At 40.8% G+C, this 26,661-nt stretch overlaps 1 protein-coding gene across 5 annotated transcripts in view; it reads left to right on the plus strand.

The window, feature by feature from the left end:
• DIRAS2 (DIRAS family GTPase 2) overlaps positions 1-25,988 on the plus strand; it is a 162,940-nt gene extending 136,952 nt beyond the window's left edge. For 4 of the 5 annotated variants that reach the window (XM_055271998.2, XM_063636923.1, XM_063636924.1 and 1 more), the window contains one exon: positions 21,959-25,988. In XM_055271998.2, the coding sequence (XP_055127973.1) occupies positions 21,995-22,594 (600 nt within the window). In that variant the 5' untranslated portion in view covers positions 21,959-21,994 and the 3' untranslated portion in view covers positions 22,595-25,988. Of the gene's footprint in view, positions 1-9,692; positions 14,442-21,958 lie in introns of those variants that run through there. The other variant, XR_010120219.1, reaches the window with a different exon arrangement.
• The last annotated feature ends 673 nt before the right edge of the window (positions 25,989-26,661 follow it).

The following is a 26,661-nucleotide window of genomic DNA, read 5'->3' on the forward strand; positions in this document are numbered from 1 at the left end:
CTAATTAGAAACTGTGAGTCTTTTACCCCAGCATTGAAAGACATGTAAATACTAAATATCATCTTATCTTCCATTACTTTCTCTTAAGACTGGCAAAGACTGACAAATGAGACTCCTTATTCTGACTCTATTCTCCCATGGCCTGGGCCTTCTCTGGTCAGGCTTATGAGGACGCTTTTGGCCCTACTGTTAAGGCTACATTCAAATCATGAATTAAATATCCCATGATGTAAGTATAACCCATATTTTCCTCCAAACATGTGTTTTCTTGACCTCGTGGTGTAGTTGTTCAGAGTTCAGCTTTTGGTGTGGACCTTATATGAAGCATGTATAACATTTTTGATGTGTCAGAAAACATACACAGTTATCCATTATAAGCTGCCTAACATCATCATTGCATTTTTTAAATGAATATTTTATAAGTTTCAAAGTTGCTTGGCAATATTTTAGGTTAGTCTGAAAGGCTTCCTTCTGCAACAGTTTAGAATCCAGCACTCCTTGTTCATTTGTTACTAATTTGGGTTGGTTTGAGTGCCTTCCCAGATTAGCTATGATTACTATGCCTAGGTGCACTAAAATGTATATGAAGATTCTGTCCCCAGATACCTGCATGGCGTGAAATGTTCATCCAGAGCTTCCTTGTTTTAACTGAAGCCTAGACCATTTTTCTGGTCCCCTAGGCTCTTGTGATTGTCTGCTCCTCTTCCATGTGTGTTTGGGCTTACCTAAACTTGAGTTCAAATGTGGATTCTGTCACTAGTTGTGCAACAATTCTCTGTGACTTTAACCATCCAGAGCCTCAGTTCTCTTATCTGTAAAACGGGGCTACTAAGAGCTAAGTAAGTCAAAAGGTGTCTTAAAGATGAAGCTTGCCTAGAACCTCTGGATTCTAGCTAGGTAATAAGGATTCAGGCTGTTTGGGTGGTTGCTATATTTGGGTGATGAATATTTGAGTGGTTCCCTTTCTCAGTGTCTCAGGTTTATTCCTCTCTTTTACAACTTGGCACGAAGCCCATTGTCTTAGAGTTGTACTTTATTTCTGGGTGGAATTCTGGCTTCAGCTTCAGCCCTTTCTGATTTACCAGAGCTCACATTCTCAAATGAATGTTAAAATGTTCCCTTTTCTCCTATACATCTTTCTGTTTTCATTGGACCAACTGGGACTCTATTTTTTATCTGGTTAAATCCACTTTCCTCCTTTTGCCAATGTTCCTTTCCTCTGTTGACTGCACTCATCTCCCCATAGGAGTTCCTGACTCTGAATTCATACAGTTTTGAATATGAAAGAACATGTCTTGGTTGATATTCTTGTTTTTCTAGCCTTGAGCTGTTCATCTGTGTAAAGATCCTGGGCATCCTGGCCTTGACTGGAAGCCTGCCAAGAGCTCCTCAGGTATTAGGACTGTATGAGGTTATTGATCATTGGATTCTAGACACACTGGTAACTATTCCCTCCTATTGCTAACCTGCCTGGTCACCATGGAGCAGACACAAATAAATTTTCATTGATTAATGGCTCCTAGGTCCTTACTATATGCCCTTGCTCTCTTCTGACCTCCTGGAAATTGTTCTTCACTCAGCAAGGGTGTTGGCCCCTGGTTCATTGTCTTCCTTCTGACCTCATGTTCAGATCTCATCCAGGGTCACTTCACTCTTTTTCCATCACTCTTCTTATGCTCCACAGGCACAGGAGGACCTTTTCAGGACTGGACACTCTTGCATTTCTAGGGGGACCAGAGGGAGCCTCCTCACTCTGACCATAGCACTTCCTTTTGGCCCTCAGCAGTAACTAACATTTGATCTTGCTAGTAAATTCAGCCGTTACCTTCTCTTTAAAATGTGTACATGTCTATATATCTGTATTTGAAAATTAATTTTTAAAAACTTAACAAATCAAAACTGTGTACTGTGTAGCCACCAATTCACAATCTTTCCTCTGATTCACAACCAAAGTCTCAGGAAGTGTTTCTGAGCTGCCTATCTCAGTTTCTACATTTTATGCTCACTTCTCAATCCACTGCAATCTTCTTCTACCCTGTGGTGCCACTGAAATGCCTCTTGCCGGATTCACCAGTGGCTTGCATTGCTTTGCATCCAGTGGGCACTCACCAGTTCTCATTTGACTTCACTTCTTAGTGCCATTTCACAAAAGCAGATCCACTGCTTTTACCAAACATCAAATTATGGAGTCTCTTGAGGCCGTGTCCAAGTCATCAACTCCTTTCTCTTTGTTCTTGCAAACCATCTCATCCACACACTTGGCTTCCATCCCTACCTCAATGCAGGTAGCTCCCAAATGTGCATTCCTATCCCAGATGCTATAGCTAGCCCTGGGCATGTATGCACCTGTCTACCTGATGTGAGCCCCTGACTGTCCCAAAGGCACTTGGAGGGCTGCATCCTGAAAATTAAGCCAATGATTCCTCCCCTAAAACCTGTCTTTTGTCCAGGATTCTCTCAGCAAATCATCTCATCCTAGCTATGCAGTTCTGTAAGTTGGAAATCTCGAGTTTTCTCTGATGCTTCTTTCTCCTCCACTCTACCTCAACCCTTTTTCCCACAGACCCATCACTAGTTGCTGTTGATGTCACCATAATTGTTTTCTGCCTCCTCTGCTCTCACCTTAGCCCAAGCTGCCTTTGTTTTTGACCAAATTGTCCACTTGACAGGGAAGCCAGGGCCCCTTCAGTGGCTGCCCTCTGCCCTCTACAAGCCGCATGTGATGTCAGCATGGCCTCTTTTCCAGACTTGCCTCACATGGCTTTCCCCTGGCGACCCACGGTGGCACTCTCCTTCCAGGAAGTGAAAGGCTCCGTGCTGTCTCCCTCCCCAGGGCCTGCCTGGGGCACATGGTCTGGGTCTGGTTTTATTAATCCATCTACAACAGAGAGCCATGGATATCACCAAGTAGCAGCATTGCCCTGTCAGTGAAATAGCACATGTTCTGTACTAGTGCTCTGTGGTTGCAGCCTGGAAGCCCCATCTGAGATCTTGCCCAGCCCACAGAAACATATGTCACAGCAAAGTAGAGGTGAAGCCAGAGATCTTTGCTTACGTTGTTCTTGCCCGAGGCAAGTTGCTTAGCCTGCCCTTCCCAGTGTGCTCATTAGAAGCAAAATACAGATTCATGCATGCAGTGAACAAATGCTTCTTGCACACTTCTTACGGGCCAGGCAGTGTTCAAGCACTGGGAGACAGGAATGAATGGAACAGACAAAAAGCCCTTAAGGAGCTTTTAATATAGTGGAAGTAAACACACATTTTTTAAAAAAGGAAATTACATACTATGTTCTAAAGCAAATGTGTGCTGGAGAAAATAAAGTGGGAAGATGCCACAGACTACTGGGTTGAAGATAGGGTTGAAAATTGAGATAGGGTGGTCAGGGAAATTCTCATTGAGCCGGTGATATTTTAACACAGGCCTGTGGGAGGCAAGAAAGTGAGGCCTTTGATTACCTGGGGGAAGAGGGTCTGGGTAGTGGGAGCAGCCAGGGCAAAGGTCCTGAGGCAGAAGCATGCCAGGTGAGTCCACGAGCAAAGAGGCTAACGTGGCTGGAATTGAGTGAGCTGGGGGATAATGGTGGGAATGAGGGTAAGGTGTGGAGCAGAGCCCCTTAGCTGTTACTCTCAGGGAGACAGGGCCGATGATGGAGGGTTTTGAGCATAGGAATGACGTGTCCTGCAGCTTGAGTGGAGAATTGACTGGAGTGGCTCAGGGCCTGAGGCAAACTGATCACCCAGCAGGCTGCTGTAGTCATCCAGGCAAGTGATGATAATGCCTGGAGAGCCTGCTAACAATGGAGAAGGTGATTTATGGTGGGGTCTGGAAGAGTTTGGAAGATATCACTGACAAACCTTGCTGATGGAGTGGACTTGAAGAATAAGAGAACAAGAGGAGGTAAGGAGGACTCCAGGGTTCTTGGCCTGGGTGACTGGAGGGATCATGTTGCTACTGACTGAGGCAAATGAAACTACAGGGGAGCGGTTTCAGGTGTAACAGGGTGTTTAGACTCGCACATGTTCTATTTGGGATGTGTGCATGGCACCCAGGTGGAGATACTGAGGCAGGAGAGGGGTATATGAGCCGGCAGTTTTAGGGAGAGGTCCTGGCCATGGGTGTGCAGTTGGGGGTGCTGATATATGAATGATATGGCATCTCAGATGCCCCCACTGACTGAGTGAGTAGAGTAGCAGCGAAGGAAGAGTAGCAAAGATAGGGTGTGGGCTCTCTCACAGACGAGCTAGTTGCAGTGATGGCGCTGATCTACCTCTCCTGCTGCCTCTACCCTGGTACAAGCCACCCTTGGCACGTATCAAGATTGTTGCTGGAGGCTTCTGACTGGAATCCTGCCTCTACTCCCGACCTTGGCCTGCAGGCCCTCAAAGGGGTACTTTTGCAATGGAGGTTCCACCCTATCGCTTCTCTGCTCAAAACCCTCCAGCTGTCTCCTGTACTTCTTAGAATAAAAGTTGACCTTTCCCTGTGCTTACCTTTTCCTCTACATGACCTGCCTGTCCCGGCCCCTTTACTTTGCTGACCTCATCTGCTTTTCTCTCTCCATTCAAGAATTTATCCATGTGTCTTGAGCATGTTGGACAAGCGTCTGTGTTTGCACCTGCTGCTCTCTCTGCCAGAAGAACCCCACCACCCACAGCACAGGTTTCCACAGAGTTCATGCCATTACCTGTCTCAAATTTTTGCTAACATATCAACTTTTCAGGGAGTCCTTCCCTGGTCTCTCATCATCTTTGATGCTCACTACATATTTTTGATATGTAATAAAAATATATTTTATTCATGTATTTTTGTCAAATGGTTCCACACTCAAAGAAATCCTGCATTTGGACGGCCTTTAAAATTAATTTTTAAATTTGATTTTCAGGTTCTTAATTGTGCTGATTGGAGAGTTAATTTTAAGGACACATTTACATTGCTTTGGGCTATCTCATGTAAGGGTGGAATCATTTTTATATGTCCCTTTCCAAAATGCTGTCTCTATAGGATGATTAGGTTTCCAAAGCAGGTACTGTGTCTCTCACCTTTAAATTACAGGGATGAAGAAAGTATGCATATTTTTGGAAAATACCTGCTCTGCTATATGGCATGCTACTGAAGACCTACCTAGTAGAAAACATCAATAAACTTAGAACAGTGCTTTTTGTATAAAAGAAAAATATGCACTTTGATATTAGTTCTGCAACTCTTTTTTTTTTTTGCTTCAGAGTAACTAGCGAACCATTGTGTGATAGAAAATATTTTCATGGTTACTGCACATCTCCATGTAAAGTATTGGAAAGATTCTATTGTATTTTAAAAGTCTGATTTTTATAAATGAAAAATAACATATCCAAGTGCATGCTATCCAGTAGCTCCCGCCTACTTTTGGCTTCAAGATCTTTTCTGCAATAGTGTAGTGATAAATGATGCAGTAAACTCACCTCTCGTTCTGTTTCTATCATGTTATCACATATCTTTGCGTAAGTTTTTATTTCAATTGCCATTGCCAACCTTTGAGTGGTTTTAGGTAGAGTTTTTCAAAACACTTTATTTACTTTTTTATAGTTGAATTCTCTTCACTGCTACAACTTTCCTTTGTTGGATCACACACACACAAATTTATTTCTACAGCAAATAATCAGTATGTGCTGAGTGTTTCTGATGTACCTGACATTGGGCTAGAGGCATGGAAGTGCTGGAGAATGAACCAAAAGTCCCTGCCTTCCTGTTGCTATTGACTGAGACAAAGATATTGATATTCGAGTAGAGAGTAGGAGAGAGAGAGAGAAAAAGAACAGAGATAAGTGCACAAATAAGCACTGAAAGAAGAATATATGTATCAAAGTATCTTACTGTTGAAAGAGAATCATTCTAGCAAATAATAAATGAGCTGAGGTTTATTGGGAACGTTTGTACTTTGGCCCAACTGTTTAGCAAAGCTCTGTGTGTAACTTCTAATAGGTTTGGCCCCTCTGTATCTGTGGCACCCGCATCTGCAGATTCAATCAATCGAAAAAAAATTGGGAATAAAGGATGGTTGTGCGCGTACTGAACATGTAGACTTTCTTTCTCATGTCATTATTTCCTAAATGATGCAGCATAACAGCTATTTACATAGCATTTAAGTTGTATTAGGTATGATAAGTAACCTAGAAATGATTTAAAGTATCCAAGAGGATGTGCATAGGTTATAGGCAAGTAGTACTCCATTATATATAAGAGACTTGAATGTCACAAAGTTTGGTATTCACAGGTGTCCTGGAAATGATTCCTCGCAGATACAAAGTAACAACTGTATTGGTTTTTTTCACACTGTCAGCATTTTTTTTCTATATGTCTTCCCATAAGATTTTGAGAAAGAAGTGAATTTTACTTTGTACCATACATTCCGGTGGATTATTGTATATATTTTACCACAGCGGGAAAATAAATGTTTTTCCAGTGGCTCGTGGCTTTTTGCCTTTCACTATTAATAGAAAACCTCAAAAGAGGATTCTAAGCATTTTTTAAAAATAAGCTTATTTAAATTTTGTAACACATTGGATTAAGTATTATGTGTTATTAAACTGTGCTGGAAAAAGTATGGAGATCTGTTTTTATGTTCTCCAGCAGTGCAGACCGTGTGAGCCACATATGTAATTTTGTATTTGTAGTAACTACATTTTAAAAAGTAAAAAGATGAAATTCATTTTAAGTAATATATTTTTGGCTGGGCGCTGTGGCTCACGCCTGTAATCCCAGCACTTTGGGGGGCCGAGGCAGGCAGATCACGAGGTCAGGAGATCGAGACCATCCTGGCTTACATGGTGAAACCCCGTCTCTACTAAAAATACAAAAAATTAGCTGGGCATGGTGGCGGGCACCTGTAGTCCCAGCTACTCGGGAGGCTGAGGCAGGAAAATGGCGTGAACCTGGGAGGCGGAGCTTGCAGTGAGCCGAGATCATGCCACTGCACTCCAGCCTGGGCGACAGAGCGAGACTCCATCTCAAAAAAAAAAAAAGTAATATGTTTTTAGGCTGGGCAAGGTGGCTCACGCTTGTAATCCCACCACTTTGGGAGGCCAAGGGAAGTGGATTGCTTGAGCCCAGGAGTTCGAGACCAGACTGGGCAACATGATGAAACCCTGTCTCTACAAAAAATACAAAAAGTTAGCCAGGTGTGGTGGCATGAGCCTGTAGTCCCAGCTACTAGGGATGCTAAGGTGGGAGGATCACCTGAGCCTGGAAGATTGAGGCTATAGTGAGCCATGAGTGAGATACTGCACTCCAGCCTAGGCAACTGAGTGAGACCTTGTCTCAAAAAAATATACATATGTGTGTGTGTATATATAAAATATATATAGATATTTTTAATTTTGTTTTATTTTGCATTTCATATGTTATTCAGTTTTACATTCTCACAGGATCAGCAATGACAATGGCCACCTAGTCTCCCCAGTCTGAAATGGCAAGATGATCACAGCTGTGGCTGACAGTAAAGTACTGATATACTCACAAATCTATGAAAGATGATCATTTCAACTTGTAATCAATATCAGAATTTATGAACGAGGTTAAAAAAATTTTTTTATCCTGAGTTTTCAAAATCCACAGCAGCACATTTCAGTTCAGCCAGCTGCATTTCAAGGGGCCAGTGGCACTGTGTGGGCAGCACAGGTCTAGCGGCTGAGTGTTAGATGCCATGGCTAATAGTGATGGCTTCACACAGTCAGTAATACAGTAGGAACTTAAGGCCAGCATGAAGGTGTGCATTTTAGTTGGTCTTCTCAAGATATTAGTTTTGTTTTGTTCATCTTGTCAGATTAGGTGAGACCCTTGCTGTTTTTTTCTTTTTCTTTTTTTTTTTAATTTTACTTTAAGTTCTGGGCTACATATGCAGAATGTGCAGGTTTGCTACATAGGTATACACGTGCCATGGTGGTTTGCTGCACCTATCAACCTGCCATCTGGGTGTTAAGCCCGGCATGCATTCGGTATTTGTCCTAATGCTCTCCCTCCCCTTGCCCCACAACCCCCGATCCTTTCTGTTTTTACTATATAGTGTGGATGAATAAGGAGGAGCTGTCTGCCTAGCAAACACTGCCAATTATGTTCGTTATGGATGTTATCTTTAACTCGTGGTTCGGTTATTGCTAAAAATGTTTATACATACAGTCCTATCTATTTTTATCATGGTAAAATATATATAACATACAATTTTCCATTTAAATCATTTTCAAGCATGTAATTAATTCAGTGGCAATAAGTAAATTGACACTGTTATGCAACCATCACCACCAGCCATCTCTAAGAATCTTTTCATCTCGCAAAACTCAAACTCCATACTCATAAAACAACAACTCTCCTTCTTCCATTCCCTTAGCCCCTGGCAACTCCCATTCTTATTTCTCTCTGTGAATTTGACTGTGCTATGTACCCGCTATAAGTGGAGTCATACAGTATTTGTCTTTTTTGACTGGCTTTTTTCACTTAGCATAATGTCCTCAAGGTTCATCCATGTTGTAGCATGTGTTAGAGTTTCCTTCCCATTTAAGGCTGAATAATATTTCTGTTGCCATAGTCCATTCTTGCATTGCTATAAAGAAATCCTGGAGACTTCGTAATTTATAAGAAAAGAGGCTTAATTGGTTCATGGTTCTGCAGGCTGTACAGGAGCCATAGCGGTGTCTGCTTCTGGGGAGGCCTCAGGAGGCGTACAATCATGGCAGAAGACAAAAAGGGAGCAGGCACTTCACATGGTGAAAGCAAAAGGAATAGAGAGTTGCAGGCTGGGGGTGTGGGGAGGAGGAATGCCACACAATTTTAAATGACCAGATCTTGTGAGAACTTACTCACCTTTGCAAAAGACAGCACCAAGCCATAAGGGATCTCCCCCCATGATCCAAACACCTCCCACCGGGCCCCACCTCCAGCATTGGGGCTTACAATTCAACACAAAATGTGGGCAGGGACAAATATCCAAACTATATCACCTGTCTATGTACACTGCATTTTGTTTATTCATTCATCTTTTCTATGGACATTTGGGTTGCTTCCACCTTTGGGCTATTGTGAGTAATACTGCTGTGTGAACACAGGCACACAAATATCTATTAGAGTCCCCACTTTCATTTCTTTTCCACCAAAAGTGGGATTGCTGGATCATACAGTAATTCTATCTTTGATTTCTTCCGCAGATTTTGTACCATTTTAGATTACCACCAGCAATGCACAAGGGTTTCAGTTTCTCTCTATCTTTGCTAACACTTTTTATTTTCTGTTTTTTAAAAATAGCCATTCTAGTGGGTGTGAAGTGGTACTTCATTGTGGTACTTCATTAATTTACATTTCCCCAATGACTAATGATGTTGACATCTTTTTATGTGTTTGTTGGCCATTTGTATGTATTCTGTAGAGAAATATCTATTCAAGTTCCTTGTCTTTTTTTTTTTCTTAAGAAATGGGGTCTTGCTATGGTGCCCAGGCTGGACACGAACTCCTGGCCCAAACTGCCTCAGTCTCTCTGGTAGTTTGGACTATAGGCATGTGCCACTGCACCCAACTTCTTTGTTCGTTTTTTAGTTGGCTTGTTTGTATTTTTGTTGTTCAGTTGTAAGAGTTTCTTTATATATATTCTGTATATTACATCCTCTTCAGATATATGTTCCCTCCCATTCCATAGGATCTCTCTTTTTTTTTTTTTTTTTTTTGACAGAGTCTTGTGCTGTCACCCAGGCTGGAGTATAGTGGCACAATCTCAGCTCACTGCAACCTCGGCCTTCTGGGTTCAAGCGATTCTCCTGCCTCAGCCTCCTGAGTAGCTGGGATTACAGGCACGTACCACCACACTGGCTAATTTTTTGTATTTTCAGTAGAGATGGGGTTTCACCATGTTAGCCAGGATGGTCTTGATCTCCTGACCTCATGATCTGCCTACCCCAGTCTTCCAAAGTGCTGGGATTACAGACGTGAGTCACCGCGCCCAGCAAAGAAGGATCTCTTTTAATTTTCTTGGTAATGCCCTTCGTTGTACAAATTTTTAAAATTTTGATGAAGCCTAATTTATCTATTTGTATGGAATTACAAGGGGCCTCATATAGATAAAAAGATCTTGAAAAAGAAGTACAAAGTTGAAGACTCATACTTCTCAATTTCAAAATCTACTACAAAGTTACAGTAAACAAAATTGGGTGGTGCTGGCATATGCACAGACATATAGAGCAATAGGATAGAATTGAGACTCCAGAAATAAACTCACGTTTATAGTTGATTGATTTTTGACAAGGGGGCTTAGACCATTCAATGGGGGAAGAATTACCTCTTCAACAAATGGTGGTGGGATGAATGGATATCTACATGTAAAATAATGAAGTTGGACACCTACCTCACACCATGTATAAGAATTAACTCAAATAGATCAATGACCTAAACATAAGAACTGAAACCATAAAACTGTTAAGAGAAACATAGGAGTAAATCTTCATGACCTTGGATTCAGTAATGGATTCTCAAATGACACCAAAAGCATGAGAAACAAAATAATTCATGATTGTTTGGAAGAATCATTTTTTGTACCTTGCCAATTTTGTAAACTTTTAGGTGGCTAACACTAGAAATTCACCTAACCAAGAATACATAGGTAGCCCACGGGCTGACAGTGAATTAAATAGTCTGAGCTGCACACAGCAGCGCATCAAGCCCTCATAACTGGCATCAAATACTTTATTTTCCATACACCCAGATTCGTGTGCTCCAGTTCACTTTATCTTTGGGTAGCTATTTCCCTGCAGAGGTTAGCATGCTGCATTGGTCATTGGTCACCAGTCCCTTGACCAAGACAACAATCTTGTTTGTTATTCACATGATTTTCCTTTTTGTTTTCCTTATTCACATAGAAAATGAATAAATCAGAAAATGCCCAAAATGTAGTTAGGCTCTGGGCAGTCTTAAAAGTGTCATGAAGCGGCCGGGAGTGGTGGCTCACGCCTGTAATCCCAATACTTTGGGAGGCCGAGGCAGGTGGTGGTGCCCGCCTGTAGTCCCAGCTACTCAGGAGGCTGAGGCAGGAGATTCGCTTGAACCTGGGAGGTCGAAGAGGTTGCAGTGAGCCGAGATCGCGCCATTGCACTCCAGCTTGGTGACAGAGTGAGACTGCGTCTCAAAAAAAAAAAAAAAGTGTCATTAAGTATGTTTTATTTGGCTCTTTGGAATTTTTGGCCATCATCTGTTCCCCAAATGAAATTGTTCTAGACAAATATAAGTGAAACTTATTTGTATACTTAAGCTGTGGGCTTATTGGCCTCTTGGATATGAAACCTTAATAATAATTTATGCTATCCCCGCCATCCCAAGAAGTGCCCCATTTATCTCCACTGACTTCATTCTTGCAGGTAGTATGCATCTTGAAATGAGCAGCTGAGACCCTCTGGATGTGTCTCTTGCTTCCGTACCTGCCCCACTGCCAGCGAAGATGTCTTTATAACACTACAACACAAGATTCCTGGAAAAGCATTCTGCTTTTCTGGATAAAGTTGAGCCATGGATGTTTAAGTCTCTTTTATGATCAAACATTTCCCACTAACAAATCTATCATTTTTTAGATTCAGCTAAGAAGGAATATAAAGTAAACATTTATTTAAATCAAGATTCTAAAAATACATAAAAGTACACTTTCCTACCTAAAGAATTTACATTTTGTTGATTGTTGTTTCTTAATGACCATTATTTACCTTGTATTATTAAGAGTTTTAAGGTGCTCTCACGTACCAACTTCAAATATAAGATTTCTTTAAAGCTAATAACATTTCATGGAAACCAAGTCCGTAATTGAGCAGAGGCAATCTGTATAAACCTTTTAGCTTCATAAACCTTTTAGCTTAGGCTGTAGATAGAACATTTAGCACAGAATAGTACACTAAATTATCAACCTTTTCTAAACATTTACTCTTAAAGATCTGAATTCTTCCAATCTATAATTTTCCCTCTAGTTTTGACCGTTTGTTTAGACAGGGTCTCATTGTATCACCCAGGTTGGTCTTGAACACCTGGGTTCAAGCGATCCTCCTGCCTCAGCCTCCCAAGTAGCTGGAGTTACAGGTGTGTGTCACCATGCCCAGCTCCATAACTGTGTTTTGAAGCAGGATTAATTTAGGGTATAATACAGATAAAGGCTGTGGGTTTGTTTTGCCTGAGATCATGCTTCTATCTCATGCACAAGAATTCGAGTTTCTTCTAAAATATTATTGAATGGGAAACTTGTGTCACTCAGCAAATCAAAATGCATTTTCCCTGAATCTAGGCCCTATAGGCCTAATACTGATTTTCACTGCCTAGGAGGTCTCATTTTGAATTCTTGACCTACAGTTTTATATTTTATGCACTTTGGGATGGATTTTTTTTTTTATTTTCTTAATCCTTTCCTTCCTCTGTCTATGTATAAGCTTTTTTGGAGTATAAGGGAGTGTTGAGACAGTTTAGCTCAACCAAGGTCAAGAAAAGGAAAATAACAGGGGTGTGTATTAAGTCATCCCAGCCTTCCCATTCAGGGAATGGCCTGTCGATAAACAGAACTGCATATCTTCAAGAGTACTCACACTCCAGCTACCTCTCCCAGCCAATGTGATGATTCTTTCATAAATCAAATGGAAAACCAGAGACCAGCAGACATTTGGGGAAACGAGCAGATGAAAAAGAAGGATTAAAATGAACAAACAAAGACACAGAGAGCTCAGATAAGCGAGGAGAACAGCCACAACCAATGACAATGAGCATTCTCATTGAAATTCAGCATGGTATCACATTTCGTAAGATAAGAAACTACTATGAAAAAGGGAAAATCAGAGTACAAGAAAGGTTATTAAAAATAGAAGATGCTGGAGAAATCAAGAATAGGTACAATCAATCCATCATCTAATAGAAGCTTCAGAAACAGAAAAGATATAGGGGTTGGAATGTTGTAATTTTTAAAAATAGAAGAAAATGTCCCCAGGCTTTGGGAAAAATTGGGTTTTTATCACTTCTCTCCCCCTCCAGCCCTCAAAAAGCAATTTCGAATGGATTCTTGTGAATCTTCATAACTCCAAGGTTAAAGAGAAAACTCTAACTCTTCCAAAGAGAAAGGAAAAACACAAATTTCTCACAAAGGAAAGATAATCATACTGGCTTTGGATTTTACATTAACAAGCCTGGATACTAAACTTAAAAATGAAATAACGTCTGAAGAAGAAAGAATTTGAACTTGGGCTGCATTCAGGACTCTATCAATCGAGAGGCCATGAATTCAGAAATTTTAATGCCATCTAAAATAATTTATTAGTATTGTTTATACCAGCACATGAAATAGCTGAAAGGAGACAAATTGAAATACCAAAATTGACAGGTAAGAATTAGAGGAAAAAGAAAAAAACACTCCAGAAAAAAGTAAGATCCAAATGTTACTGACAGAAAATTATTCTTCAATTAGCAAAGTTTGATGAAAGAAAATTATCCTTCTCTCAGCGGGTCCAGTCCTACTACCTACTCCTGCAGTGAAAAATAGTTACAGAATCCTATTAATGTTCTATATCGATAGGGTATGTATGTATGTATGTATGTATGTATGTATTTATTTGAGACAGGGTCTTGCTCTACTGCCCAGGCTGGAGTGCAGTGGTATGATCACAGCTCACTGCAACCTCACACTCCTGGGCTGAAGAGATCCTCCTGCCTCAGCCTCCTGAGTAGCTACTATTGCAAGTGTGTGCTATCACGCCTAGCTTACTTTTGTATTTTTTGTACATATGGTGTCTTGCTATGTTTCCCAGGCTGATCTCGAACTCCTGACCTCAAGCAATCCTCCTGCCTCAGGCTTCTAAATGCTGGAATTATAGGCATGAACCACTGCACCCGGCCTTTTGCTAGGATTTAGAAACAGGCTGTGGCAAAGCACAGAACACTTATATATTGTGAACTAACTATAAATAACATAGCTGGAAATCTTAAATGCTGATGCATACCTTATTTTTCTTATGACAAAAATCAGGGTAGTGGAGGAAAGCATGTCATTATGTTAATTTTGTAGATAGATATGGTCCAAAGTCAGTAAGTCAAGACGCGAAGATCTGTTATTCAAACAATAAGTGCCTGATTTAAAATTATAATCGTGGACATCAGAAGATGATGACTAAGTTCTCATTCTTTTAAATAGTTGTTATTTCTCAAAAGAGAAACTGGGGTGCTCCTGAATGAAGGGGACTGGCTATGCATAAAAGAACATTTTATAATCTCCTTATATTTTTTAACCAAATACATGCATTATGTCAATTTTTTTTGTTTTAAAGTATACTTTTATAAAAATTATTAAAATGCAATCAGGCTTTCTCTTGCTCTGTTTGTGAGTTGAGTGATTTGGCTTGGTCTGGGCAGCTTTAATTTGAGCTTCTGAACTAACACCTGCCCTCTCTTCTCTCTTTCCTCCCCTCCTTGAAGACGGACCTGCCATGTGCATCCTAGACCCCAGTGACTCCTGCTTCCTTGAAGATTTGCTCTATCAGTTATCCATCACCAGATCTATACAGAATCTTTCCTACTGCTCTAACCCTGCATTACCTTATACTAGTCATTCTTTCTCCTTTCCTTAATCTCCACATTTATTTCACAAGAAACCTACATTTCTCGTCTTTCTAGCCATCTCTTCCATTTCCATTATTCCCAGGCCTATTGCAACATAACTTCTATTCTCTTCACACCCCACAATGTCACTTAACTAAAATTTTCTCAGTCTTTATTTAACCTCTGCTTTGTGAAATCAAAGATTTACTTTCTATTTCTATCATACTTGATCTCACAACACTCTTATTCCTCTAACTGGGATCTGAAAATGTATCCTATTGGATTTTTGAGTTTTCAAAGATTTTTAAAATTTGAAATATTTTATTTTCATGATAACTTTAAATGAATAAGATAGGATAATCTAGATAATGGCCATATAACAACAATGTTAACATCTGTGTAACCACCACCCACATCAAGATATGTAATATTTCCAGCACCCAGCAGGCCACCGTCAGGTTCAAAGAGATTGTTGCATGTATCATTTTTTGTATTGTTTTCTCTTTTCTTCTTTCCTTTCTTTCTTTTTTTTTTTTTTGAGACGGCAGAGTCTCACTCTGTCACAGAGGCTGGAGTGCAGTGGCGTGATCTCTGCTCCTGGGTTCAAGCAATCCTCGTGCCTCAGTCACCCGAATAACTGAGATTACATGCACACACCACCAGGCCTGGGTAATTTTTTGTATTTTTACTAGAGACAGGTTTCACCATGTTGTGTAGGCTGTTCTCGAACTCCTGGTCTCAAGTGATCTACCTGCCTCAGCCTCCCAAAGTGTTGGGATTACAGGCATGAGCCACCGTGCCCGGCCAGTATTGCTTTTTCTTAAGGTATTAATGTGTTCATTTAGGGTACTGTTTTTCATGGTATGAATATTTCAGGGTTTGTTCATCTTCTACTGTGAATAGTTGGGATATTTCAATTATTTGCCTAGTAGGAATAAAGCTGAGGTCTGTTACATTTATCAGGTTATTTCTCATACTGGGGTCTGTGACCTGATGCTCTATATGTGTGAATCATTTTCAGTAGATAATGGACTATATGCAGCGGATTACTGGCCCTCCTGATGTCTATTTTTAAGTAAAAGCGTTATTGAGATATAATTCCCCCTATTAAAGTGTACATTTCAGCGGTTTTTAGTACATTCACAGGGTTTTACAGTACAGCCATTACCACTGTTTTAGAACACTTCATTTCCCCCAAAGAAACCTTGTACCTATTATCAGTTACTTCTTGTTTCCCCCCAGTGCCTACCCCACCCCATCCCTAGGCAACCACAAATACTCTTTTTATATATTTGCAATTCTGAATGTTTCATATAATGGAACCATACAGTATGTGTGGTCTTTTTTTACTGGCTTCTTTTACTTACCATAATATTTTCAGGATTCATCCGTGTTGCAGTATGTACCAGTTCCTTTTTCTTGATGAATAATATTTCATTGAATGGATAGATCACATTTTACTTATCCATTCATTAGTTACAAACATTTGTGCTGTTTCCACTTTTTGGCTATTATGCTTAATATTGCTATGAGTATCATTGTATAAATTTTTGTGTGGCTATGTGTTTTTATTTATCATGGGTATATACAAAGGAGGGGAATTGCTGGGTCATATTATAATTCTGTTTAACCTTTTGAGGAACTGCTAGAATTATTTCCAAAATAGCAATATCGTTTTACATTTTGGCCACCAATGCACAATGCACAAGGGTTCAAATGTTCCTACAGCCTTGCCAACATTTGTTATTTTCTGGGTTTGTTTTTTGTTGTTGTTGATTATAACCATCCAAGTGGGTATGAAGTAGTACTTTATAGTTTTTTTTTTGTTTTGGAGATGGAGTTTCGATCTTGTCACCCAGGCTGGAGTGAAATGGCACAATCTTGGCTTACTGCAACCTCCGCCTCCTGGGTTCAAGGATTCTCCTGCCTCAGCCTCCCGAGTAACTGGGATTACAGGTGCCCGCCACCACACCTGGCTAATTTTTTTGTATTTTCAGTAGAGACGGGGTTTCACCATGTTGGCCAGGCTCGTCTTGAACTCCTGACCTCGGGTGATCCACCTGCTTTGACCTCCCAATATGCTGGGATTACTGGCATGAGCCACCGCCTCCAGCCTTTGTTTTGCTTTTTTGAGACAAGTCAGAGTCTCACTCTGTCGCTAGGCTGGAGTGCAGTGGTGCGATCTTGGCTCACTGCAACCTCTGCCTGCCAGGTTCAAGTGATTTTTCTGCCTCAGCCTCCCGAGTAGCTGGGACTACAAGCATGTGCCACCATGCCCAGCTAATTTTTGTATTTTTAGAGACGAGGTTTCATCATGTTGGCCAGGATGGTCTTGATCTCTTGACCTTGTGATCCTCCTGCCTCGGTCTCCCAAGTGCTGGGATTACAGGCTTGTTATAGTTTTGATTTGCATTTCCCTGGTGACTATTGTGTTGAGTATCTTTTCATGTTATTGACTTATTATTGACTATTTGTATACCTTCTTATTGACTATTAAATATAGTCCATATATTTGTATATCTTCTTTTGAGAAATGTCTTTTTAAGTCTTTTGCCCATTTCTAATTGAGTTGTTTTGTTGTTGTTGAATCGTAGAAGTTCTTTGTGTACACTAGAACTAGTACCTTATCAGATAGATGATTTATAACAATACTCACTTACTCTGTGGGTCACTTCTTTCTTGATTGTGTCCTTTAGTTTTGATGAAGTCAGATTTACCTAGTTTTAATCTTGTTGCTCATACTTTTGGTGTCACATCTAAGAAAACACTGTTTACTCCAAGGTCATCAAGGTTTATACCTATGTTTTCTTCTAAGAGTTTTATAGTTTTAGCTCTTATATTTAGGTATTTGACCTCTTTTGAGTCAATTTTGTGTATGGTGTGAGGGAGAGGTGCTCCCCTTATTCTTTTACCTGTTTTAGCATCATTTGTTGAAAAGACTATACCTTCTCCCTTTTGAATTGAATTTTATTGGCATCCTTGTCAAAAAACAATTGACGTAAATATGAGGGTTTATTTCTGGACTCTGAATTCTATTCTGTTCATCTGTCTGTGTATCCTGTGTTAGTACCACAGTTTCTTGATGTATTATATCCTTGTCATGAGTTTGAAATCAGGAAGTATGGGTCTGCCAGCTTTTTCATTTTTAATTTTTCAACATTGTTTTGACTATTCTGGGTCTCTTGAATTTTTATATAAATTTTGGGATTGGTTTGTCAGTTTCTGCAGAGTAGCTAGTGGGATGCTTTTAAGAATTGCATTCAATCTGTAGGTGATTCCTGGAAATATTGCTATCTTAGCAGTGTAAGTCCTCTGATACATGACATGGGGTGTTTTTCCATTTATTCATGTCTTCAATTTCTTTCAACCATGTTTGTAATTTCCGGATATGTTTTGCGTCTTTTGTCAAATTTATTCCTAAGTATCTTACTCTTTTTGATGCTGTTATAAATTGAGTTATTTTCTTAAATTTTATTTTCAGATTGTTTATTACAAGTGTATATAAATACAGTTGGTTCTTTATATGAATGTTGTATTCTGAAATCTTGTCGAATGAGTTTAATAGCTAGTTGCCCTCTTGCGAGTTTTTCTCCTTGTCCATCATACTGCTCCTTTATGAACCCCTTATCTGCATAGTCCTTCTTGAATGTAGCCAAAAAACTATGTGCTGAGAGCTGTTCAAGTGCTTGATTGCATTGTGTTACTCACTCCCCACATTAGTCTCATAAACAACGTGGCATTATTATATCCATTTCCTAGCTAAGGCAACTCAAATGCAGAAAGTTTAAGGAACTTGCCAAGTTCTCTCAATAGCATATAACAGATTGGGTGTGTGGTATTTTCCTTTCATTCTACATGCTCTCTCCCTGGAGATATTTGTTTGTTATAGCGCTGTTTGTGTATGAATGGTATCCAGATATTTATCACTAGATGAGACCTCTCTGCTGAGCTTTCACACTAAACCCCAATCACCTACCAGATATCTCCCCTTATTTGTCCCATAAACCTGGCCCAATTACAGCTCCTTTCTCCTTGTTTGCTGTCATTTCTCTAAAGCTGCTTCTCTCTTCCGCCTTTTATCTTGATTGATGGTGAGTGCCACCACTCACTTGCTCCCCCAAATTCACTCCTGGATGCCAGTTTACACAAGCTGTCTAACATGGCACGAGCATTAGCTCTAGTTCCTTCATTTATTCCTTCCTATGAGGTTCTTTCTTCTGACTAACATGCCTTTCATCACTTCGCCATCTGGCAAGTTCCAGCCCTCTGGGAAATGCTTCCTGAGGGCTCCAGGCAGAGCTAGATTCTCCACTAGGTTCTTATCCTGCCTTTGTTGATAACTAGATCACAGCATCTGTGAAGAGGAGTGTAATGTATACTTTCCTATGCTTGTCCCCCCTCTAATGCTATGAGTGCTGTTGGGTAAGCATTGAGTTTACACAGTATCTAGAAGACATTTTATAAATGCTTGTGAAATACATGAATGGTTCTGACATGGAAGAAAATAGTTTACTTTTTTTTTTTTTTTTTTTTTTTTTGAGATAGAGTCTTGCTCTGTCACCCAGGCTGGAGTGCAGTGGCGTGATCTCAGCTCACTGCCACCTCCACCTCCCAGGTTCAAGTGATTCTCTACAGTCCGGGTTTTTGTTAGTGAGTTGAAGATCACTATGGAGTTATTGCCCCAGGCCTATATCATAAATGCACATTGAACTTTATACCCCTTCACCTTTTTGATTCCTGTTCATCTTTCAGATTCATGCTTCCATGCCACCTCCTTAGTGAAATTCTTCCTGATATCTCAAATTTCATGAAATTCCTTCAGACCTCTCTTTTGAAGCACTTGCTATGATGTAATTTATTAAATATTTGTGAAGTTATCTTTTGGATTGATGTCTGCTTTACTTGGTTCTGAGTTTCATGAGAATAGAGATCCTTCCTTAAGTCTGTCCTCTGCACAGTTGTTTCCTGGCCCCTTGTCCACAGCCTGGTTTAGTGGAAGCTCAGTGGCTATTTCTCTGGGTAAATGAATAATTGTAGCCATGAATACTTTATTTTATGTTTAGCATTTACTTCCTATGTGTTGGTTGTCAGTTTAATAATGGAGAGACCTTAACATAGCTGACCACATATTCAGCAAACTCATAAAGAGTATGTGTGCTGTGAACCAAGAGATGTTTGAGATATATTGGGATGCAGAACTTGTTAAGATATGTTCTCTTCCAGCTAGATGCTTATGCTCTAGTCTAGAGCTAAATAACCATACTACAAGGCAAAACAGAGTGAGGAAACTCCCTTCTAAGCAAAAAGAGAGCTTCATTCTGAGGATGTAGAAAGAAGCTTAAGATTAGATTCCACTGGCCATTTTCTATGGTTTAAATGTGTTCCCTAAAAGTGCATGTGTTAGAAATGTAATCCTCAAATGTGTATGTTCACGGTATTTGGAAGTGGGGCTTTTAGGAATAGATGAGGTCATGAGGAGGCTAGGCAATGCCTGTCATGGCATCAGCGGCTTTATAAGATGAGGAGAGAGACCCTAGCTGACATGCTTGCTCTCTCTTATCATGCCATGCCCTCCACTATGTTATGACACAGCAAAAGGCTCTCACCAGATCCAGCTTCTTCATATTGGACTTACCATCCTCCAGAACTGTAAGAAATAGATTGCTTTTAAAATTATTTCATATGAGGTATTCTGTTATAGTGGCAGAAAACAAACTAAGACACGATTGAGTTTTTTTTTAAATTGTAGAACAATTTATCACAATGCTTCACCCTTGAATTAATCATAATTATCTCATAAGCATTTAATAAACTTCATCAAATTCCTAAGCAGACTCTTCTGCCATCTTTTGGTGTTAATGCACTTCCTAACAGTCTTTTATATTCTCTGTTAGCACTGATGTTTCCTTAGTTTCTTGGAGGGTTTGGGATTCCAAAGTGCATGCAAGAACAGCCGAGTATTGAATTGAGCAGACTTGTAGGCAGATGCACAAGGCAAAACGAGAAGGTGGGATGCCTCAGTCCAGGGCTTTGACCCGATGTTCTGTCTGTCGGGAGAACATATTCACTGCACAAACGCATTTCCTTCCATTGTTAGTTACGTGTAATACTTTTACTGGACTCTAAAACTGATTTTCTTCAGTAAAGCTTTTTACTGTTTTTCCAAAGTTGCCCTAAAACTGGAAAAGTGAAAAGTCAGCACAATGCCTGCTTGCAGAAAAGAATGAGTTCCATGTTTCACGTTACCATGTTACTCATCAACTTCAGTCTTAAAAATTTTTCCAAATTTGTGTAATGCTCTGTTTTATTTGGTGTTATCTGTCCTTCTTTACCAAAGAAGGTACAAAATGAAAAAATTTTGATAGGTGGTAAATTAAGAAGGCACATCTACACATCCCCGAATAAAAATAAATATAAGACTAGGGGTGAAGTTTGTGATGAAGAGTTGCTGCGTTCTCCTCATTTTTAATGACCCTTATAAGTAGTTTATACTACTATCCTGGTAATACCCAATTCCTTATGTTTCTTAAAAATAAAGCTTATATTTCATCTTAATTTTGATGAATGAAATGACTATCCACACTTATTAGTTAACTCTTCATGCTTAATGGAGACAATCTATACTGTGGCCTGAGTAATGCCCAAGTCACTGGGACCAGCTCTGTCTACAGACAGCCTATGGGATGGGTATTGACATCCACAATGCTTTGGTTGTATCCTAGCCTTCCCTCTTATTGGCTGTGTAACATCAGAGACATTCCATTCCCAATCTCTTCCTTGTTTCCAGTTTCATCATTGTACAACAGAGCCAATGGCACCAACTTCTGCAGAGTGGTGACGATTCCATGAGTTAATATAAACACTGAATAAATATTAAGAACATCCTTTTCCCTCACTCATCTTCCTCTCCTAGTATTTGTTCACACACACACACACACACGCACACACACTATGATGACCAATATATTGGGTACTCAGTACTTCAGGTAAAACAGCAAAGATATGCTGCTGTTGATGATGGTGATGTGTGTGTGCGTATGTGTGTCTGTGTTTTTTGCGGGTTGGTTAATTTATCTTCTCATTGCCTTTCCTTGGTGCTGCCTCTCGGGCTCACTTTGCATCTTTTCCCTGGGCTTAGGGCCTATGTGGCAGCAAAGATGCTCATCGTCATGGTCCAATAAAGAGAAACAGATGGGCTCCAGTGAGCCCCTGGGTAGATCGTCTGTCCTTTTGAAAACGGTGGCTTGACCAAATTTATTGGATTTGGAATTGTCGCTATTTTAAATGTTATCACCTCCCATTTTTAAGCTATAAAAAGAGGGTAGAGCCATCCTTATTAGTGTTTTTATATTTTAATTATTAATTCTCTCAAACATCTGGTTCCTTTGCTAGGTGCGTCGTGGCTGAGGGTTGGAGCTCTCCAGCAACATGCCCGAGCAGAGTAACGATTACCGGGTGGCCGTGTTTGGGGCTGGCGGTGTTGGGAAGAGCTCCCTGGTGTTGAGGTTTGTGAAAGGCACATTCCGGGAGAGCTACATCCCGACGGTGGAAGACACCTACCGGCAAGTGATCAGCTGCGACAAGAGCATATGCACACTGCAGATCACCGACACGACGGGGAGCCACCAGTTCCCGGCCATGCAGCGGTTGTCCATCTCCAAAGGGCACGCCTTCATCCTGGTGTACTCCATTACCAGCCGGCAGTCCTTGGAGGAGCTCAAACCCATCTATGAACAAATCTGTGAGATCAAAGGGGACGTGGAAAGCATCCCCATCATGCTGGTGGGGAACAAGTGTGACGAGAGCCCCAGCCGCGAGGTGCAGAGCAGCGAGGCGGAGGCCTTGGCCCGCACATGGAAGTGCGCCTTCATGGAGACCTCAGCCAAGCTCAACCATAACGTGAAGGAGCTTTTCCAGGAGCTGCTCAACCTGGAGAAGCGCAGGACCGTGAGTCTCCAGATCGACGGGAAAAAGAGCAAGCAGCAGAAAAGGAAAGAGAAGCTCAAAGGCAAGTGCGTGATCATGTGAAGGCCCTTCCTGCGGGAGGAGCAGCTGTGTGTCCCCAGCACCTCACTCCCCCGAAATGACACCCACCGTCGTCAGGGTAGCATGTATTATGCCCACGTGTTAAACATTGCATTTAATCGAGATGCGCCCTATTGTCCTTAAGAGGGCGTTTCACACCACCAACAGTAAGCCACCCCCTCTGGAGTCACAGAATCTGCCAGGCGGTTCAAGTGAAAACCAACACGCTCAGCATCCCCGGGAACTGAGAGGTGCCAGCAATTGCTGAAGGTGGCGATGAACACCAGAAGGTGGGAGGGAGGAAGAACTGGTACCTACAAAGCAACATCTACCGAGAGGACTAAATGTCATCTACGTGCATGTGAGAGCGTGTTAACCCAGAGCTACCTGCACCAACCCCAGACAGAAGCCAATCACGTCTTTGGGGGAGGGGAGGGGCAGGAAGAGGTGAGAAGATCAGATGGTCCAAAGTGGACCACACTTGGTCCATTTTACACTTTTGTTAAAGGGGATTAAAAAACACAGCTTCTCCCCCAAAGGGTGTTCATTCTTAATTCCCACCTGGCCTGTTAGGAGCCTTGCTACCCTGAGGGGATGTGTTCACCTTACCTAGACCTAGTTAGGAAGTATCATTTTAAGCTATTAGAGTATTTATCTTCATGTGCAGGGATAAGTGCACTAATAGTGTGCTACTCTGTCAGAAGTTCTTCAGTTTTTAAGTGAGGATATCGTGACAGTATTAAAACATTGCAATAATGTTCCTGTGTGTTTTACATCGAGGGTTTTAGAAATGTGATTTTCTTCTTTTGACTTGTGAGGAGTATAACTTCTTTCAGCCCTCAGATTTTAAATACAAGCAAATAAACTCGCTATTTTTAGACGTTTTTTTTCCTCCAAGGTGGTTTTCTTCTCTTAAATAACTCGATCTGTACCCAGCTGGGTAGCAGCCAGCAAAGGCCATCAGACAACCAGAAGCACATCTGTTTTTGTAGTGTCACAAACATGTATATGCCACACTTTGCACCTTAATGAAATACTTTGAAACAGAAGTTATTCACTGTGTTTTTGATGATCTATCTGTATTGGAAATATATTCCTGAAAAATGCATTTAAGTAATAGTAAATTCTCTTGCATGTTCCATTATATGTGTCTTCTAAGAGCTGTTCAATACAGTATTCACTCTAGAAACAATTATCTTTTTCTCCTAATGATTTTGTGTGCATCTTTAATCTTTCAAGCCAAATTACAGCCATTTCAGGTTTCCTGTGTTAGCTTGGGGATAGGATGGTGGCTGGAGACAGACAGGCTTCTCTGCCTGGGAAGAGCCCATCAGCTTAATTGCTCTGCCATCGTAGAGCCTGGTTGGACTTGGCTTCCTGAAAACTCCCACTGATAGTGCCTGTTAGATCTCCTGTTTGTTTCAGTTGGCAGAACATTTACTGGCCCCAACTGTGGCATCATCCTCTCAGCAATCTTCCTGTCACCCGCCTGGCAGGCAGAAGAAGCTGCATTCTCACGTGGGCCTGCCTGGGGGTGGGGGCTGCCTGGCTGTTGGGTGGCAGTGTCAGCACAGGTAGGGCTTAAGTTGAGGATGTTTGACCGGGCCACCTCCTGCAACTGCTGTTTCTCCTGTCCCTCCTGTGCAGGGCTTGCAGCAGCAGCAGTGTGGCCATCTCCATCCCCCAAAGCACACTTGCTCTCTCGATATGTCCTAGTTTTCTTTAGCCTTTTCTGGTTCAGTTCCCTTGTCCTGATCTCATCCTCTCTGGTCTCCCAATAACTCACCCTTGGGATGTGTTTAGTGCGTGGGAGGTGCCTTTGAGAACTGCTTGACTCCATGATCTCCTAGAACAAAACTGCCCTGACTTTACAGGGGGAACACTCACGCTGAGCTGAGAAAGCAAAGTGGCATGGGAGCCAGCTGGGGGTGCAGAGCATTTGGGCCAGTCCCGTGGCCCCCTTCAAATTCCTCAAGCAGGATTGTTCTGTTCTAGAAAGCTGTTGCACAGCATTCGCAATGAGATCTTTAGTTGGCGGATTTTCTGGAACATTTGTTTTTCAACTTGTCTCGATATTTTTTTTTCTGTTTCTATTCTGAGAGAGAGATGATCAGGTTTTAATTTGGGTATAGGTTAAATGGAAGAAGAAATAGAACTTCATGGCCAAAACAGATGTATAGATTTTGAGTGGGTTCTTTGCTAACAGTAGAATGCGATCTTTGCCACTGACTGTAGTGTTAATAAGGCTTTTAACGTGAGATATTCCTGCAAACCATCCCATTTCTACTGATTGTAAGTCAGAATTTCTTTTATCCCTTTCAAATCAGTTTCTACATGTTTAAGTGTTTAGGGCTTCATCAGCATGAGCAGTTTGTAATTACTGAAAATCTGATTTCATTCAGGACACGTTTTTTTCCTTCATATTTTGCCTGTGAATTTATAGGCTAGGAAGGCTATTGAAGCCTCAGTTATGGGTCTTCATTTTGAGGTCATTTTCTATGAGCTGAACTGAGGATATCGATGGTTATCTCAAAATCATCTTTTAGGAGCTCCCCAATTGACTCAGGGTTTGAGGAGTTAGTATCACAGAATCAGATTTTTTTAAAGCATTTGTACGTTTCCATTCCCAAATATGTAGCTGTGGTTCTTGAAAACACATCCTACATTGCATATGGGCACAGCAGTTTTTGACCCAGCCAGAATAAGTTAATATTTAATTAAATATTGCTTTGAAGATGGCGCTCTGGGCATGAGCATGGGGCTCCATGACTTCCCTTCTGTCCCCACGAGCCCCTCCTCCATCCAGCGACAAGCCATGGGCATGCATACAATGCAGCAAGACCAACACAAGAGCAATATTGAATTGTTCATTCTATCTAAAATTACATGTATATAAAATATATAGTTTATCTTCCTGCATTTTTGAAGTATAAAGTCATAAATTGTACATATCTGTAAGCTAGTATATTTGTTTCACTGTTTGTAATATTTAAGAAATGCTCATTCTTTGTAGAACAAAAATGTATTAAATATTTTAAAAATTGCTCTGTGATAATTTTTTTCCCAAAATTTGTAATGTGTTGCTTCTACATAAGTTCTCTGGAAATATCTACAACTAATAGGACACATGTACATCCTTGAAGACACATCCTAGAATTCAGTACCCCACAAGGAAAGCGTGTATACAAAGTATTTGCAGAGCATGACTTTTATATGTGTGGGATACCAATGTGTATATTTATATTTAAAGTGTATTTATTGTTACAAGTCTATTCTCTATTATATTTTATTTACTCTGCGGCTATAAAAATCACCCTTGCATACAAGTTTCTAGTTGCCAGTGATGTTCTGGAAATAATGGGACATATTACAATAAAGCTACAGTTATGACACCCTGGCTGGAAGGTGGTGCTATTTCTTAAGGGGTTAGCTGGTCTAGGAAGACCTTGACTTGGTGGCCCCTCAGTGGCTGTTATGTGCTTATGACCACAATAGGAGAATATCAGGCTCTGTGCAGAACTAGCATAGGTAACAGTAGCTCACCCTGGGGTGTCCCGTGAAACTTTCCCATTGCTTCCTGTCATTGGGTGGAAATGAAGCAGAAGCTCCAGACATGTTAAGGTGAGAGGGAAGGAGTAGGGCAGGGCCCTACTTGTGTCAAAATAGAAGAAGTGAAGACAAACTCCCTTCTCTTTTTTTTAATCCTGCTTTCCTCCACAACCCCAGGCTATTAAATTGTAAACCAAATATAAAATTCTAAGCCCCCCAGCTGACTGACGGATGCTTCCCTTGGCCAAGGGCATTCCAAAGTTAACTCAAAAACTAGTTCAAGCCATGATGGGAAGTGGGGATCAGACATGCCTCATTATATCCTCCTCCTCTTGGAATTCAGGCACAACTGACCAGCATTAACATTAAAACATCTGAAGAATGATAGACTGTTTGGGTCTGGTAAGAGGCATTTCCTTCTACTGATTCTTTCTGCATAATAGGAACCTTGGTTTCCATAAGCCCTTACCTTAATCCAGACATTCCCTTCTATTGATTCCAGTCTTTAGATAATAATCTAA

Source organism: Symphalangus syndactylus, chromosome 3, assembly GCF_028878055.3.
Source record: "Symphalangus syndactylus isolate Jambi chromosome 3, NHGRI_mSymSyn1-v2.1_pri, whole genome shotgun sequence".
Taxonomy (NCBI): domain Eukaryota; kingdom Metazoa; phylum Chordata; class Mammalia; order Primates; family Hylobatidae; genus Symphalangus; species Symphalangus syndactylus.